The sequence below is a fragment of the Podarcis erhardii genome, assembly GCF_964252035.2.
Source record: "Podarcis erhardii genome assembly, chromosome: 5".
NCBI lineage: Eukaryota > Metazoa > Chordata > Lepidosauria > Squamata > Lacertidae > Podarcis > Podarcis erhardii.
This window is the reverse complement of record NC_138509.1, coordinates 44,273,475-44,291,068: the sequence shown is the minus strand read 5'-3', so window position 1 is coordinate 44,291,068 and position 17,594 is coordinate 44,273,475. Positions and strand designations below refer to the sequence as shown.

At 39.2% G+C, this 17,594-nt stretch overlaps 1 protein-coding gene across 4 annotated transcripts in view; it reads left to right on the top strand.

The window, feature by feature from the left end:
• Positions 1-12,885, top strand: part of EDRF1 (erythroid differentiation regulatory factor 1) — a 36,194-nt gene extending 23,309 nt beyond the window's left edge. For 3 of the 4 annotated variants that reach the window (XM_081863156.1, XM_081863155.1, XM_081863157.1), the window contains 9 exons: positions 93-293; positions 1,305-1,523; positions 2,918-3,141; positions 4,822-4,980; positions 6,006-6,155; positions 6,681-6,834; positions 7,038-7,153; positions 7,485-7,651; positions 11,969-12,885. In XM_081863156.1, the coding sequence (XP_081719282.1) occupies positions 93-293; positions 1,305-1,523; positions 2,918-3,141; positions 4,822-4,980; positions 6,006-6,155; positions 6,681-6,834; positions 7,038-7,153; positions 7,485-7,651; positions 11,969-12,140 (1,562 nt within the window). In that variant the 3' untranslated portion in view covers positions 12,141-12,885. Of the gene's footprint in view, positions 1-92; positions 294-1,304; positions 1,524-2,917; positions 3,142-4,821; positions 4,981-6,005; positions 6,156-6,680; positions 6,835-7,037; positions 7,154-7,484; positions 7,652-11,968 lie in introns of those variants that run through there. The other variant, XR_014156903.1, reaches the window with a different exon arrangement.
• The last annotated feature ends 4,709 nt before the right edge of the window (positions 12,886-17,594 follow it).

Here is a 17,594-nt window from a genome sequence, read left to right as displayed (position 1 = left end):
CTATATCGTACATGTGCACAGTTTCTTTGTGTGGCTTCATATCAAAAAGGCATTCTGTTCACTGCCTTCCTTTCTTACTTCCCTCCAACTAGATACATATTGCTGCCTCTGCACGAACATGCTTTCTGAAGTACTCCTGTTTCTTTGTCAGAGTTTAACTCTTTGTGGCGATATCCAACTAATGCTGGCCCAGAATGCAAACAACAGAGCTGCATATCTTGAAGAGTATAACTATCAAACAAAAGAAGATCAGGAAATACTACATAGTCTTCACAGAGAATCCAGTTGCCAAGGTAATGATTTAGTATCTGAATTACAGTGTATTCAGCTAATTGGTTCTTTATTTACTCCTGATATTTATACACCACATTTCACTGTACAGGATCACAAAGTGGTCTACACAACAATCTGTAAAATAATGCTTTGTTTAAAACCAAAGGATACAGGTGGAACCAAAAGGTAAAGGTAAAAACATAAGGGGCATCAACACATTTGTAGGTTGGGTTGTATATATTTGTAGCATAGTTTTTGGAAGGTCCTGTTCAAAATAGGAGAGAGGTATTTGCAGGTGGAGTCAGCATTCTTGGTCAAGATGCTGCTGATCCCATCCTTTCTTCTTCCCTTGCTCTGTCTTCTTAAAAGACATGAAAAATGCCCTGGACCAAAATAATATTTGCATAAACTTTAAAACGTATCACACTTGGCTTGTGTGCTGAAGTCCCTGTGGAATGGTAGTTTTCACTCTCTGGATGTCTCCTGCTTAAACTACTGAGTACAGGTGTTGGCTTCACAGCTGCAGGGTTCAGAGAATTGCTCCACTCCTTTGAGGAATGGGGGTTATGGGGCCAGGTGAGCTAGTCCTGCCCTTGTCACCATGCCCCATTTTCTGCATGTAAAGAAGTGGGTAGCAATCCTCTGTACAAGGGCAGTGCTTAACTGTGTGGCCCCACAACTGAACACCTACTCACCCAGAATAGGGCATAGAGAGAATTTCATTATTTCTAACCATATAGTATCACTTTGCAATGAATGCTTGAGACACTTGTGCAGCAATGTTCCAGACAGTACTCAAAATGAAAATGGCCACCGAAAGGTTTTTTCGCATTCATAAAATTAAATCAATATAAAGTATTTTTATAACAAAACCATTCATTTTGCAGAGCTTTTAAAAGTTGTAAAGTTCTTTATACACAGATATAATCTCTTGAGTGGCTGTTGTCAATTGTTTCGAATACACTTTTATGGTTCTTTATAAATAGCGATATAGCAAAAATTTACAGTGGTGTGTTAATTTTCTCTTCTAGTATTTTCTTGGGCTACTGACTTGTCTACAGATTTGGAATGCCAGCTTTCAATTAGCTGCAAATGCTATGAGGCAGCTAATGAAATTTTGCTTTTTAGTAATTTAAAAGGGCAGAATCCAGAACAATATACACAAGTGCTGAAGAGAATGGGTAACATCCGAAATGAAATTGGAGTATTTTACATGAACCAAGCTGCTGCTTTACAGAGTGAAAGAGGGGGCAAGTATATTTATCTCTTTCTATTTATCTACACACACACACACACACACACAGAGAGAGAGAGAGAGAGTGTTTTCTACTGGCGTTTTAATTTTTGTTAGATGTAGGATTTTTAATGATCTGAAAAGAAGACTAGAATTGGAAGATACGGTGAAGATCATGGTTTATTGTGCAGTACAAAGTAAATTCAGTTTTTGGAAACTGCCGTATATATCCTAAAGTTAATTGAAACAAAAGCCCTGCAGTGGAGATGGAACCACTTCCATCACAAGGGACTGGTACAGACTTAACATAACCATTGCCAACCACAGCAAAATGATTGGGAACAGGGGATTGGATCTCCTCCCCCTCCTCCCCTGACACTTTCCTTGAATGCCAAGCTGTGTCAAATCTAGCTTAATACAGATCTTGCATTAGTGGTAATCATTACTAATGTTTAGGTTACTCATAGTAATTTATTTAAAAACTGACAAATTTGAACTTTTTTGCTGTGTGGTGGGGTAAACAGATGCAGTGTGTGGCCCTGCAGCCTTGTGCTATCCCTTCATAGGTAAGGGACAGGCTGCATTACATCTGCTCTGGCCTGTACAATTGCTTGGCACTAACACTTGGAATTAATTGAAGATAAGGATTTGAAACATTTTTTCTCTCTAAATTAGTGCTGGCATATAAGCTAGAGGCCTCGATTTTGTTTTGTTTTTTTCCAGTCTGTATGCCATAAATATGACCAATAGTGTTTTCAGGTCTATTGTGCAGAAAAGGTAGAAGAGAATATGTACCATAGGGAAGATTGTCATAGAAAATCATATAGGCTAAATGTTTCTTTATAACCAGGCCTTTGTCTGATTAAGCATTCTGTAGGCGTTTTGGTGTGTTTGTGGGAGGTGGGGTTATTGGTTTGCTTTTGTTTTATTATGTATTTTGTATTTTCATTTTGTATTTGTATGCTGTGAACCTTTGGATAAAGGTCAGTATACAAATTTAATAAAGAAGAAGATTTAAAATTGATTTCCCTGTTGAACACTAGTTTCTTCGAAAGGATTTTGCTAAATTTGAATATAATTGTTTATAGTGGGGGGGACTAAGATCACTTTGTTTTTCAATGTTTTTCAATGCTGGAGTAGTTGGTGAAATATTCTCTTTGGAGACATCTTCCCTTTCTAGAGGTAATTGTCCTTATCGGTTCTATAAAATTACATTTAGGTCCTTTAATGTAGCACTTTTTGAGCCACTATAAATAAGATAATACAGTTCTCGCTGGCAGCCATCTTGGAAGCCATATTTTTGAGAAGACTGTACTTAAATTTCAGAATGGCATTAAAATAGCTAATCCATGGAAGTACACATACTACTGATTTCTTAAAATGTACCTCTTTCTCTTTCAACTGTTCTAGAGAACAAAACTGTATCTGCAGCAGAACAGCAACTTTGGAAGAAAAGCTTCTCTTGTTTCGAAAAAGGGATTCAAAACTTTGAATCCATTGACGATGCAACCAATTCTGCTCTTCTCTTGTGTAATATGGGAAGATTAATGCGGATTTGTGCTCATGCTCACTGTGCTGCTGCAGTAGACTTCAAAAGAGAATTTTCCCATGAAGAGGCTCTTTATTATAATAAGGTAACAACCACCCCAATCATCTTAAGCTGATTGCAATTCCTAGATAAAAGAGTAGGTCTCTACTGTGTTTAAAGGTAAAGGTAAAGGTACCCCTGCCCGTATGGGCCAGTCTTGACAGACTCTGGGGTAGGTGCGCCCATCTCACTCAAGAGGCCGGGGGCCAGCGCTGTCCGGAGACACTTCCGGGTCACGTGGCCAGCGTGACAAAGCTGCATCTGGCGAGCCAGCGCAGCACACGGAAACGCCGTTTACCTTCCCGCCAGTAAGCAGTCCCTATTTATCTACTTGCACCCGGGGGTGCTTTCGAACTGCTAGGTTGGCAGGCGCTGGGACCAAGCAACGGGAGCGCACCCTGCCGCGGGGATTCGAACCACCGACCTTTCGATCGGCAAGTCCTAGGCGCTGAGGCTTTAACCCACAGCGCCACCCGCGTCCCTCTACTGTGATTAGTGGATGCCTAAACATACAGAAATCCTATGTTGCCTTTTTGAAATGAATATTTATTGAGTATTTCTGTCTTGGATTTAGATTATATGTCTATGTAAGTTTAGTTCCAAAAATATAAGAAATGTTTACAGTGGTACCTCAGGTTAAGTACTTAATTTGTTCTGGAGGTCCGTTCTTAACCTGAAACTGTTCTTAACCTGAAGCACCACTTTAGCTAATGGGGCCTCCTGCTGCTGCTGCGCCGCCGGAGCACGATTTCTGTTCTCCTCCTGAAGCAATGTTCTTAACCTGAGGTACTATTTCTGGGTTAGCGGAGTCTGTAACCTGAAGCGTATGTAACCCGAGGTGCCACTGTACTAGAATAGGGATGAAATAAGCTTTTAAATATCTTCACTCTGAAGATACATTTCATATTCCTTTTCCACTGGCTCATTTCTACAAGTTACTGCTTGTATCGGTCTACTCACAAGAATAATGTGATGTCAGTTAAGGATCTTACGGAACTCTCAGTGGCAGCTCAGTTGTAATGAGAGACGGCTATTGTGTTCATGCCCTGCTTTCCTAAGGCATCCATGAGAATGCATTGTTGAACTAGATGAGACTTTGGGGTCTAATCCAGCAAGGCTCATACATTCTTAGCTTTTTTGGTTGTGCTTTTTTGCATGCTCTGTAGCCCTCCTCATGAAAGATGCAGCTAAAACATCTGTGGGTACTCTTATCTGATGTTACTTAATACTTATTTGAGTAATCTGCTACTGTAAATAGGCAAGTAAATATTCTGAGCCGACATGGTCTCACCAAGTTAATCAAAACTTTCTTGTTTAGAATTAAACCCTTGATACTGAGGGGAACAATAGAGACCATGGTTAGTGGACATGTACTTCTCACAGAGTTGTTCAGCCTGTTTTTACTTTTATAAAAGGTACAGCATGGGGGGGGGTGAGTATAGGAGGTTCAGATTGCAATTGAGTTCATTGGATAATGTATGGAGAATATGCAAGTTAGCGGTGAAAATGTTCACTTATCAGTATACATGCCGCCAGAGAGGCTAAAATACTAGAGTGATAATTATGTTTAATAATAGGTCATATGCTGTTCAATTATTGCAGACACCCTGTATTCAGAATCAATAAGTATTCAGTACCTACTATGTAAATGTAAATACATAAATATTAGTAATGAATACAAGCCTGTCAACAACTTATTTTGCTATGCAATGATTGAATTCTGTAGGCTGTTGACTACTATCTGAAGGCCTTGAGGTCCCTGGGTGAAAGGGAAGTTCATCCTGCTGTTTGGGATTCTGTCAACTGGGAGCTGTCTACCACCTACTTTACTATGGCAACTCTGCTGCAAGATTATGCTCCCTTATCCAGAAAGGCTCAAGAACAGGTAAGTGTGTGTGTGTGTGTGTGTGTGTGTGTGTGTGTGTGTGTGTTTTAAGAACTAACCATTCCTGTAGCACATAAAATAGAAAAAAGGAAGAAGGACTCAGATTCATGTTGAATATAGCATTTGAATCATCAATAGAAAAATTAGGTGATCATGATGATGATTGCTGTAAGAATGGTTTCTAAGCATTTCTTAGCTATATAGGCTTTTTACTTACCTTGAGCAAATACTATTGCATGCATCTCTGTCCTTTCTGAAGCCCACACTCTGGTAGCAGCCATATGTATCTATGTTGACAGATCAATCGTAGATTATGGCATCCTGCATAGTGTTGTACAAATGTTAATTATTCTTTGATGATCACTCATAGCCGAGTAAGATTGTCTTCCATTAATTTGGTCTTAACTGTGTGTCCGTGACTGTGGAGGCCAATTCTGGATCCACACGTCCTTCCACAGTGGAGACATAGGTTTCCGCGCAGGAGTTGATCACTGCGAAGATTTGCCAAACGTACCTTCCTCTTAGCATGTTTTTTCCTTTCGCCCTGAGTTCGTGCTTCTTCAAAGTCCATGATGCCTTTGGTAAAGGCTATTCTCCAACTGGAGCACTCGCAGGCCAGTGTTTCCCAATTATCTGTGCTTATACTGTATTTTTTTTGTTTTTGTTTTGCCTTGAGAGCGTCTTTAAACCTCTTTTGTTGTCCACCGGCATTTTGTTTTCCATTCTTAAGTTGGGAATGGAGTAGTTGCTTTGAAAAATGATAATCAGGCATCCGAACAGCATGATCAGTCCAGTGAAGTTGATGTTTAAGAAGCATTGTTTCTACACTGGTGATCTTTGCTTCTTCCAGTACACTGACATTAGTTCACCTGTCTTCCCTGTATAAATGTTATGGGAGTAGGAGCAGTATTTCTTAATTTTTCTTATTCATGAAAATAAATAATGCAAATACTCTATTTTGAGAAATTCATGTATTGCAAGGTATTGATACTACAAATTTTGAAAGCTTTTTCTTTGTGTGTTAGATAGAAAAAGAAGTTAGCGAGTCAATGATGAAATCCTTGAAATATTGTGATGTTGACACAGTGTCTGCACGGCAGCCCCTTTGCCAGTACCGGGCAGCTACAGTTCACCACAGGCTGGCTTCCATGTATCACAGCTGTTTGAGAAACCAGGTATTTGTCCAAAGAGAATCTACAATAATGTGTCTCTGATGGTGCACACTTAATATATATTGGTTAGTATATATCTCATATGTAAACAGAGGGGCATAGTGTTTTATTTTTTAAGCATAGGTTTGTGTGAATTTCTGACTTGTTGATTTATGGCCACATCAATGTCTGCATGACACTACTGGTTTTTCTAGGTAGTTGGTAAACTTCTTTTATTCTCAGTAATTATGCTAGCCTTGATACATCAGCAGTAGCCTCATTGTGTGGTACTCTGGCAGGAAGATATTACTACATCCAGTAGGTTTCTAAACGTATTTAATAGCACGTATATTTTTATAAAAAGAATCTTGTAAAACAGTCACAAAGAGAAATTGATTTCATATGCTTCCTGCGAAACATGTATTTTCTGTAAATATTTAAGCAGTTATGTAGTAAGCATTGTTAAAGGGAGGATAGGCTTTACCATAATACATAAAACTATGCTTTTTATTCACCTGAACAAATTTTAAACAATTTTTTTTGTTAAAGGTTGGTGATGAACATCAGCGGAAACAGCATAGAGTACTAGTAGATCTTCATTACAGTAAAGCTGTGAAGTTTTTTCACCTCCTGAAGGATGTGCCATGTGAGCTTCTTCGCGTACAGCTGGAAAGAGTAGCATTTGCAGAATTTCAGATGGCAAGTAAGTTGAACAGTTGCTCTATTCTGAATAAATATTATCCAAACTTTTTTTCAAAAATAAATGATGAACAGCAGTTCCCTGGGATGAAACAGAATTTGCTAATTGGTTCACTGGACTTGTCTTAAACTCAAAATATTATTAGAGAAAGAATTTGGTAATTGACAAGTACTTAGTATATTAATATCATTCTTATCTACTTCTAGGTCAAAATAGCAGTGCTGGAAAACTAAAGACTTTGTCTGGGGCTTTGGATATAATGATAAAGACCCAGTCTGTGTTTCAGCTCATCAGAAAGGAACTTGTTGCTGAATTTGAACAGGTAAACTACCTACTATTATTATTTTTTAGATGTTTATGGTTCTGTCATGTTACATGATTGTTTACACTGGTTTAGAATTGAGTAAAAAATATGTGTTTGAATGCTTGTGTTATACTTAATGTCTGTATTTTTAATTACCCCCAGCAGCTTTTTAAAAATTTCCCTAGAATTACATAATTACATACATGTGCTGATACTTAACCCTTTTTTCTTTTGTTTGAGCAAATCTGTATACCACTTTTCAAAACCAAAGATTCTCCCCAAAGCAGCTCACAGTGCTTTTTTTTGTTAAGACTAGAGAACCATTTTCATAAATGTCCTTTCTGTTTAGAGACTTGAGGATAACAAAAGCAATGTGGAAAGTGTGCCTGCTGAAGACTCATCCACTAGCCTCAATAAGGAGGAAATTGTAAAACTCCTTGGTATATTTGAGTCTCGATTGTCTTTCCTCCTCCTTCAGTCCATCAAACTGCTTACATCAACTAAAAGGAAAGTTGGGTAAGTCAGTACATAGTACTATTTCTCTTAACTAATTTGCTTTGCATAAATTGTTTTTTATTGAGCTTTGGATCCAAACTATATCATTTACAGAAAGAGAGTAGCGATAGCGCAACAGCAGATGAGGTTTGTAGTAGTACTACATAAACAGACCCATTTGGGGATTTAGTTTTTTGTGCATTTCTTGCACAACCCTGTAGAATGATGTGTAAAAGATTCGTTCCTTGAAGAGCATATTGACATCTAGCCAAGAACTTTGTTTTGCCTTTTAAGCCTACTGTGTATTGCAGGGCTGTCCAACTGCCAAGAGACTGCAATCTATTCCCACTATAAAAAAACTGCCACTGATTTACCCATTGGACTGACCAAAGTTGTTTTTTAGGGAGCCAAAGCTGTTGAGCTCCCCACCCCCACCCCGCTTTGCTACATTGGTGAGGGTCCAAAGGCAGAGCAGGAGCTAACACAGACATCCCGCAATCATCCAGTATATCATGATTGACCTGTAGGACACGCCTGGTGTCTTGTATTAGTTTTATGTTTGGCGTATTTGGGTAAATGTTTTGTGTATCAGCCTTTCGTGGTGATACCATGTATTCATTTGGGAATGGAGAAGAATTGGCACTGATGTTTCTGTAGGAAAGGCATTACCATTGCTTATGGTGCCTGCAAGGATCAAGCAAGCTCTGTTTAGCTGCACTTACAATAAGCCTGCAGCTCAGGAGGAGGAGGGAGGAGGAAAACAGAGTAAATAAAGCACATGCTGCTGCTGTGAGGTAAAGCTCACTCTGTATGTAAGAGCTGGTAGATAGTACAAAATATATGTTGTTTTTCCCAGCTTTAAGATGATATGTTCATAGAGCTAGGCAAAAAGAAAATTGGGTTTTGATTTTTATTTGTGCAAGGAAATTGCAAGAGTAACTTGGAGTGCCCAGTCACTTACAAATCTATCCACATGGAATTGTTAACTTAGAAAGCTCTGAAGTTGTGTTGGCATGTATGCTAAATATAGTATAGCAACTACAGTATTCCAAGTGTAAAGAAGCTTCATGGGGCAAGACGATCAATACACAACAGGACAGAGTAATAGCAGAGTGTTTGCTGTGCTTCTCTTTTTTCAGTTTTTGTATTAGAATTCTGAGTCTCCACAAGGTGGCAGTATAAATACAGAAGGCCAAAACGTAGGGGTTTTTTTTCAGAGTAACTCGTTTACTATATAATATGATAGCACTTGTAATTGTTCATGTTGTAGTATATTGTGCAGATTTGGAAAGGCTAGTAATGTCATGGAAAAATTTTTGTGCATTCTCTCTTTGAATTACTAGTAATTCTCTTTAGCTTTTTCTAAAGTCTGCGCACATCAATCCCAGCTACATCATTTTTAAATATTAATTTTTCAAGCTTTCCAAAATGACAGCAGAAGGGTGCTGTGGCCATTTCATTGTAGCTGGAGCCACATCAGAATTGTACTTCTGCCATATCTGTGCTCAGTTTCCCTCAACCTCATAATGTTGTCATTTATTATTACCATGTATTTATTTATAGACAAAAATGGTGATTGCAGGAGTATAAAACAAGTAGAAAACAACATAATTTTATACAACAACAGCATGATCACTAGCACAGTTTTCAACAGGGTCACACCCCTCTTTTCCTGACAAAGCTTGTCATGCAGGGCATCCAAGCCAGTTTCAGTGCAGAACCCATGTCCAAACCCTGATTGAAATAGAGCCAGACAATTAAGTCTCATCCAAAAGTAGCCACAGAGAATACTGCTCAAAGGATAGGTTTTGCCTGCATACTATAGTTATCCTTTATTAACTGACATTTTATCATCAGTCTCCTTCAGTGGGTATGATGCCATAGTGCTGCCTTTTTATAAATACAAATGAGTTTTTAGATTTTACTCTATTTTAGTTTTATGTTTGCTTATGCTTACATCTTGTAAAAAAAGGAACTAATTAAAGTTCAATAAGTAATGATAAATGATGCTGTTGTATAGTACCCCTATATATCAACAAGAGCAAGGGCCACTGTAGTAATATTACGGCTGCCAGGGACTGCTGCTGCCTGGGGCTATGGTTGGATCTGAGTGTATGGTCACCACATGGCTATGTGTCGGACGTGGGTGGCACTGAGCCTCTTGGGCTTGCCGATCGGAAGGTCAGTGGTTCAAATCCCTGCGACGGGATGAGCTCCCGTTGCTCAGTCCCAGCTCCTGCCAAACTAGCAGTTTGAAAGCATGGCAGTGCAAGTAGATAAATAGATACCGCTCCGGCGGGAAGGTAAACGGCATTTCCATGCGCTGCTCTGGTTTCAGTGTTCCATTGCGCTAGAGGCAGCTTAGTCATGCTGGCCACATGACCTGGAAAAACTGTCTGCAGACAAACGCCGCCTCGGCCTGAAAGTAAGATGAAATGCGGCAGCCCCAGAGTCGCCTTTGACAGGACTCAACCGTCCAGGTGTCCTTTACCGTGTCGGTGCTGGGATATTACCAGCTAGTAATACTGTGGCCTTGTAGGCTTGAGTTGTTAGGCATTTTGTAGGGGAATCAGCTTAATATTGAGTGTGGTGATCCAGTTCACACATGCACACAATGACTCAGGAGTTACTGATTTGCAGCTGAATGTATGAACAGACACCGTTTAAAGCATATTTCTAAAGTGCTGTGTGTGATTGTGTGCTCCTCCACAGTTGAATCACAAAGTCATGATGTGATCATTACAGAATGTTTTTAGTCAGTTGATAAAAGAGAGGCATCCCTAATAGAAAAGAGGACACAAAGGGAAGTAGAACAGAATTGCTATAAAGCACATTGGTATATATAGTCACTGTGCCATGTTGAATGTGTGCTCAGAAAGTTAAATTGCCTTAGAGAGCTAAGGTCACTTTCAACTCCATTGTGAGGCTTCTAATGGACCCTTTGAGTTAATAATTCTGTAGTGAAAGATCAGGGGTGTAAAGAGGTAAGCCTCGTCAGACATTTGATTGTGTTTTCTCCCCTGCTGCTAAATGTTTGGAACACCTGAAGCTTTTAACTATGAGAATGTAACTGCAGACAAATTGGGGTGGGGAGGAGAGTAGTATCTCCAGAATGGGATGTTTAGCTAGGAGGCTTAGATATTGGGAACTACTAACCAGCTTTATGTATCATTTGGAATGCATATGCATCATCAGTGGAATATCAATGCATAAACCATCTATAATAGAGAAATGCATGGATAAAATAGCTGCTCTCTCAATTATAAAATAACTGTGCTGTTTGGCAATGAAATGGTTTTAAAACACTTATTAAAAGAAATACTTAGTTCTGGATATTCTAATAGAATTCATTGGAATTTTAAATTTACTAACTGGTCTGTCTGCATAATAAATAAAGCTGTCAATTCTATTTGCCAAATGTTAGGAATTTAATTGCTTCTTGCTTTCTTGGATCAAAGTATTTCCAGTGGCAATGCTTTCTCTGTATAGTTCTGGATAATGCCAACTGTGGCAGTTGTTCATTTTTGAGCACATTTTATTAGTGTCTGAAAAGAGATGGAGAACTTGCACTAACAAAAGCAAAAGATCTAAGCTTATTCAACACACCTGAGTTCCTCTGACAATTAGCATTGTGATGAAGCATGATGAAAGAGAAAGGTTTTTCTAAAAAGTATTAATGTAGAGGTACACAGAGGCTGGTGCATACAATGAGCTATTGTGGTGAACCCAAGTAGTTGAAAAAGAAGTTGCCATTAAAGGAGAATGTAATAAATGGAAAGATTCAACCGTGACAAAAGTGAGATTCCATTAGTACTCGGAAAGTGTAAGTGTTGCAAACTTTTGAGTTGCACTGATGAGAACATGAAAAACAGGATAAATGGTATTTGCTCCAGGTGGAAGGAAGGCATTGGGGATGAATTGTGGTCCTGCTGTCTCCCAAGGGTTACTGCTCAGCTAAATTCCCCTCTATTTGCTCACAGTACAGGATCTTCCCTTGCACTTAAATCTACTTTCCTATGATAGAGGTAAGGGAAAGAATATGCTAATAGGCCCCTTGTGTCCGCATGATTAAGGAGGATGTAGTAGTGGTAAAAGTCTAAAAGTGGATAGGTTTTGATTCAACATACTGCAAGCAGAGTTCTGCCACCCCAAAGAAAGCTGCTCTTAGGGTAAAGGATGTGACACAAGAGGCTTCATTTGGCAGGGGGAATCTTCTCTTTGCACAAATAAAAGTGCATCTCACACACATTATTGCTCTGTTGGAGCCAAGCCACTATCTGCAGACTTTGTTTATGCATCAAGTACTAGATTAACCTAGTTCCCCCCCCTTTCTTCCAGAGGTAACAGTGAAGAAGAAGAAATTCTTAAGACCAATAAGAATGTTTATTCACTTCTCTTGCGATCAGCAGCAAATAAAAACCTGACTCTGCTAGAAAGAACGGAAGTTGTTTTAAACTTATTGGAAAAGCTGGCTCAGGATAATGAAGGCAATAATCTGGGAATTCAGTGACCGACCTTAATGGTTGTACATGTTGCAGCCATTGAATCAGTGCCTTGCTCAAAAAGGGATTTGTGGTTCTCTTCCATAGATTGCCTGCTTTATTTATATTGTTCCATATTTATAAGATTGTACAGTTGGAAAATAAAACTATTGTTACCCTTTGAATGCTGTTATGAATTAGCATATATTTTTGTTTTTACACTTCTGGGTTTATTTTGAAATGCTCAAAGAGAAATGTACAGTTAGTTTATTTAATCTGAACTGTAATGGGCTTTGTATTGTTGCATAGCAGAATGGTTTTGCTAACACTCTACTCTGTTTCACCAGGGGTGGGGAACGTGGGCCCCTACAGCTGTTGTTGGACTCCCAACCATCGGCATTCATAACCACTGGCTGTATTGGCTGGGCCTGATGGGAACTGGAGTCCTGTCACATCTCAAAGGCCACAGGTTCCCCACCCTTGTGTTACAGCAAAAGTCCCCTTTGCTGTTTCTTTCCTCTATGCATTCTCTGCTAAGCAAAACGTCCATGAAAGGCACATGCCAGCAGTATTAATTAAAACCATAACATTACCATTACAGATTCCTCCAAAAATGTGCCTTTTGCACTTCAATGCAAACACTTAAAATAGACATTACTCTGAGAAATGAAACGGGCTTGTTTGTACCTCACTGTCACTTTTTCAGAAATGTGAATAAACAGTTGTATATTGAAGAAATTTTATTAAAAATTTATCCCACTGGTCAGTATTTCATTTCTGTTGTCTCATTTTCCTCCCAGAAAACCTCAAAGGTATCAGTGCATACAAAGGTTGCTGTGTTGGTTCTTTTGTAGAGGTTTTGTAACACCATCAGGGAACACAAGTTTCTTTTAAAAAGAAATATTGTTCCTGCATTGCACAATAATCTTATTCTGCAAATGGCTACCATTTTGCCTAACCAAATATTCCGAGTAACTTGAAAGATTGCTCATTCTTGCTTTTCCACAGAATCACTTTCTGTTGCCTGCTGTGTCTTTTCTTGTGTATGACCGACAAGCTATATTATCTTGTATTATTTAGTAGGCATCATATGCAGTGTTCAAAATTGTTACCCTATGGTGTCTTTGCATGTTCTAATTTGGCCCAGATACTCACTGCATGATATGACTGAGCTACCAACCAATAGTTCTCTCATCTTATTCTGAGTCATTTTGACTCATTGGCTTGGATCCTAACTTTGATTTTGCTCTTGGGGTTTGGGGAACCCTTGAGCGGTGTGGAGAGCTGCAGGCAGCCAAAGGAACATGGTTCCTTCTATAAAGGCTACACTATGTTGGTTATTAGCAACCTGATTCTGTAAGCATTTTCTACATAGTAGCTATATAGATATTTCAGTGAATTATATTTTTTAAATTTGCAGCTCCCAAAAGATGTATAGTCCTTATCTGGACCACCTGGAGTGCATTTTAAGCATCACTTCCTTTGGCAGTTTGATACGGAGTTGTTTCCAGCTGCAGAGAACATTTTATGCAATGGGACAGTTCTCTTCCTTTCTTTTGCTCCCCATATACCCATGGGATATGCTGTGGGCTAAATTGTCTGGACCTGCAGTGGGAGGGCATAATTGTCCCAAACAGGTAGGGAAATCTTGCACAAGATTATTCTGCCCAATACCTGGTGATTCACCTCCACCCTGTTCTGGATTACACAGCCCACAATGTTTGGTAGGTCCTGCTGAGTATCTAGAGAGACTTTTTGTGGGGGGTGGGGGTGGGGAGAAGGAAAGGGAGATCAAATGAGCTACCTTAACTTGTGCTTGTGCACAAGAACTTTGTAAAGGTAAGCTTGGAGAACACTTGTGGATTTTCCTCTAATAATTGGAATTTACCTTTTTTAAAAAGATGTTAAATGAAAGGCCACTTCATAAGTAGTACCAATGGATTGTATTACCACCAATGTAAATAATGTGAGATAACCAGCTTTGTATAACGAATATGCTTAAGTTTAATTAATGCATGAAGGGGTTAAAACCAGAGTAAGCTCTCCTGCCATGCTTCTTGAAACTTGGGAGGGACTAGCTTATCAAGCCTTTGTTCCATCACTCTACCCAAGATGCTCAGGATGTAAAGAGATCCAAGCTGGTTGTTCCAAGCTCAGATTTCATGGCTCTAACTTTCTTGAGTTCATATATCAATTATTTAGGAACTTTCACCAATGTAACTAAACCAAGTTTTACTGTCTGCAACCTTTTCTGACTGCTGTATGGAAAAGCACACGAACCTGACCCGTGGGGAGTTTGTAAGTAAACCATTTTTAACTTAACCAAATGTGTGTCTTTTCTATGCTAAGGGAAGAGGGAAGTTTTGAAACTCACAAGGATATATTTTAAAGGTCTAGCAGCCTGTATTTCCACACTTTAATATTCTGCATATGTGGCGATTTTAAAACCTCTGCTGGGGTTTTTGCCCCAAACCTGGATGTTAGCATTCAGGAATTCTCTTTCCTATATGCCTATTTTATTTTTTGCCACCAACAAATAAAAGTACTTTACAATTCTGTTGGTGGCGTCTTGCCTACATTATCATCTTAATGAGAGTGATATTTTTTATATTCAGCATTTTATGTCAAGCAGAGTAATAGTGATTGTTTATATGTATGAAATATCTTCCAACTATTATAGATAACTTTATTATTTTGGCTATTGTCTAGAAAGAGATTCTGCTGGAGTTTTTAGAGTGAGTTAAGCAACTGCCACATAGCTACTGGATGTTTTGTTGCATGCTGACATTTTCCTTTTATGAGGAAGCCAACTGTTTGGTTTAACTTGTGCTATCTACATAACAACCATCGCCTATATCCTTTTGTGCTTCACCTATTTAAAGGTTAAAGAGAACCAAAGTAAACCTACATACCGTATTAACCATTTCCAGTCAGCTGGATCCAGGTGGTGTTTAGAGTAACAATGGCATATATAACTTGTTCAAGAAGCCATTTTAACTTGCGAAAGATGCTGATAAATATTGTAGCTCATTTTTTCCCAGGCCTTATATTTGACCAGTTTGCAGGGAATCTGTCTTGCAAAACACTTTACCCCCCACTCTGAATGTAGTACTTTAAAAGTTTGCATTGCTTCCTAATAATAGTGTTTAGAAAAGTTGAGTGAAGGCAAAACTGTCCAGAACAGAGATAGGTTTTCCAAATGCTAGGCAAACAGCTTGCTGTAAAACTGAGTTTCTTGCTAAGGGGGAAATTCGCAGGTCTGCATCTCTTCTTTCCTACTCCTTACTGTAGATTTAAGGCTGCAGCTTATTGCTTTGGGGCTCCCATGTGAAGAGGAGCTAAGGCTTTGTTGACATTAGATTTTTTTATATATATAAAAAATCAAAACTTTAACAATTGGGCAGATAACAGGGATTGAATTCATTCTACCTAGCCTGACTCTAGCAGTCCGGATCATGGAGTTATGCTGACCACTGACTGCAAAACAGTTGAATTGCTTTAGTGCCTATAAACTCTGTCCCTTATGTTTTATAAGCAGCAATTCTCTCCCCTCTAGTCTCAGTTAATACACTTTGGCATCAGAGAGAAATTACACAGCAGGAACTGTCATTACCCAAGCCAGAGTACTAAATAACCGGTGTAATGTACCTTTTCTTTTGCTCTGTACTGGGGTAGTCAGGCATCATGCCTTCTGTCTAAGCAAATTAGGAGGTGATACTGATGTGTAGGCTTGATGCTCTTCTATGGCCTCATTCTGTGTTGTAAGACAGCATTTGTTTCTCCTTTATATTCTAAGCATTATTTATTAAGAGCCATTATGTGAGCTAGCCTAAATGAATCAGTGCATTTTCTTTTAACTTTTCTTTCTGTTAGATGAGCCCTGTTAAATCTCTTTTAATTAGTAATGATGGCTCTACATTTTGCTATCCAGCATATAGGCAACAATCCCAGAGGCATAATAAAATCCACAATATTCAAGTACACAGATTATCTAGTACTGTTGCCTTTGGTAGAGAGCTGATCATGTTAGACAGGACAAGGTTTTAGAATGCTGTAGCAGCCTTCTACTAATAACATTTCACCATGAACCACAGGCAAAATGTTGTAGTTTCAACACAGAACTGAACAGTAAATGGCTGCAAAGTAGGTGGAGGCCCCCTTTCCCTTTCTTCAGGCATCTGAAGTGGCTTTGAAAGGGACATCCATGCTTTCATTCTTTTCAGTCTACATGAATATGTTAGTAAAGCAGTAAATGGAGTAGTTTGTTACAACTCCCTTCCCCAGTGGTGGTGCAGCTGTTGTCCCAAGTTCTCCCTATGATTTATGAAAACAAAAATACCCTAGTTGCATCAGACCAGAGGTCCACCTGTACTTTTCACAGTACAGTTTACAAACATGGCTTAGAGTTGATAATCCTCTCTTGCTATATTATCCTACATCTGTGGCAAATTTGGAGGCAATTTTGTGCAAAACATTATTCCACAGTGGTGGCTGATGCTCATTGGGATTGCTAGGGAAGAATGGAGGCAGGTGAAGCCAAAGCTGACTAATTCTAGGCTTGTCTCCATCTTCTGTTCTGAATTCCACAATAGCAACATGAGAATCAAGAGGAGGGGACAGTCACCGCCATCCAGTGGACTGCTTGTTAAGGAGGAAGGCAGACAGGTTGGTATGGCAGTGCGCCATTTGCCCCAGTGAACAAGATTCCACTGCTATTCTGTATCGCCATCATGACCAAGAACCAGCAAGAGATATTGTCCATGATTCTGAACTGGTCTAAGTAAAACAGAAAATAAAATGGAGAGAGAAATGCAAAGCTTACAGGGAGTGTTTCCCTGCTACCTGTCTTAACATTTTGACAGGTCACACAGTAGGACTTTGTAGGTTGATCTGAATGCCTGGCAGTCTCATAGGGGTGTAGTTGGTCCTTCAGATAACATGATCTCAGAACTTTGAGGGCTTTAAAAGTTCAAAACTGAAACTTTAAATGGACCTGGAAATGAAACTGGCAAAAAGTACAGAATTGGCTCCCACAAGCATTATTGCTGCTGCATTCTGTACCAATGGAATTTTCTTAACTGAAAGGTAACCATACATGGAGAGCATTATTCTAAGTCATTGTGGATGTAACCAGTGCATGAGTCACTATGGCAAGGTCACATTTCACCAGATAATTCCAGCCAAACTCAATAATAATAATAATAATAATAATAATAATAATAATAAATTTTATTTATATCCCGCCCTCCCCAGCCGAAGCCGGGCTCAGGGCAGCTAACAACAATAAAACAGTACAAAAGTACAGCACAAACAACACTCTAAAATCATTCATTATAAAATTAATTCGTATCAAGCCACTGGCAACCATTGGGCCAGAGCTCCGCGAAGATTGCCAAGGGAGGGAGTCTGGCTGTGCCCTGGCCAAAGGCCTGGTGGAACAGCTCTGTCTTGCAGGCCCTGCGGAAAGATGTCAAGTCCCACAG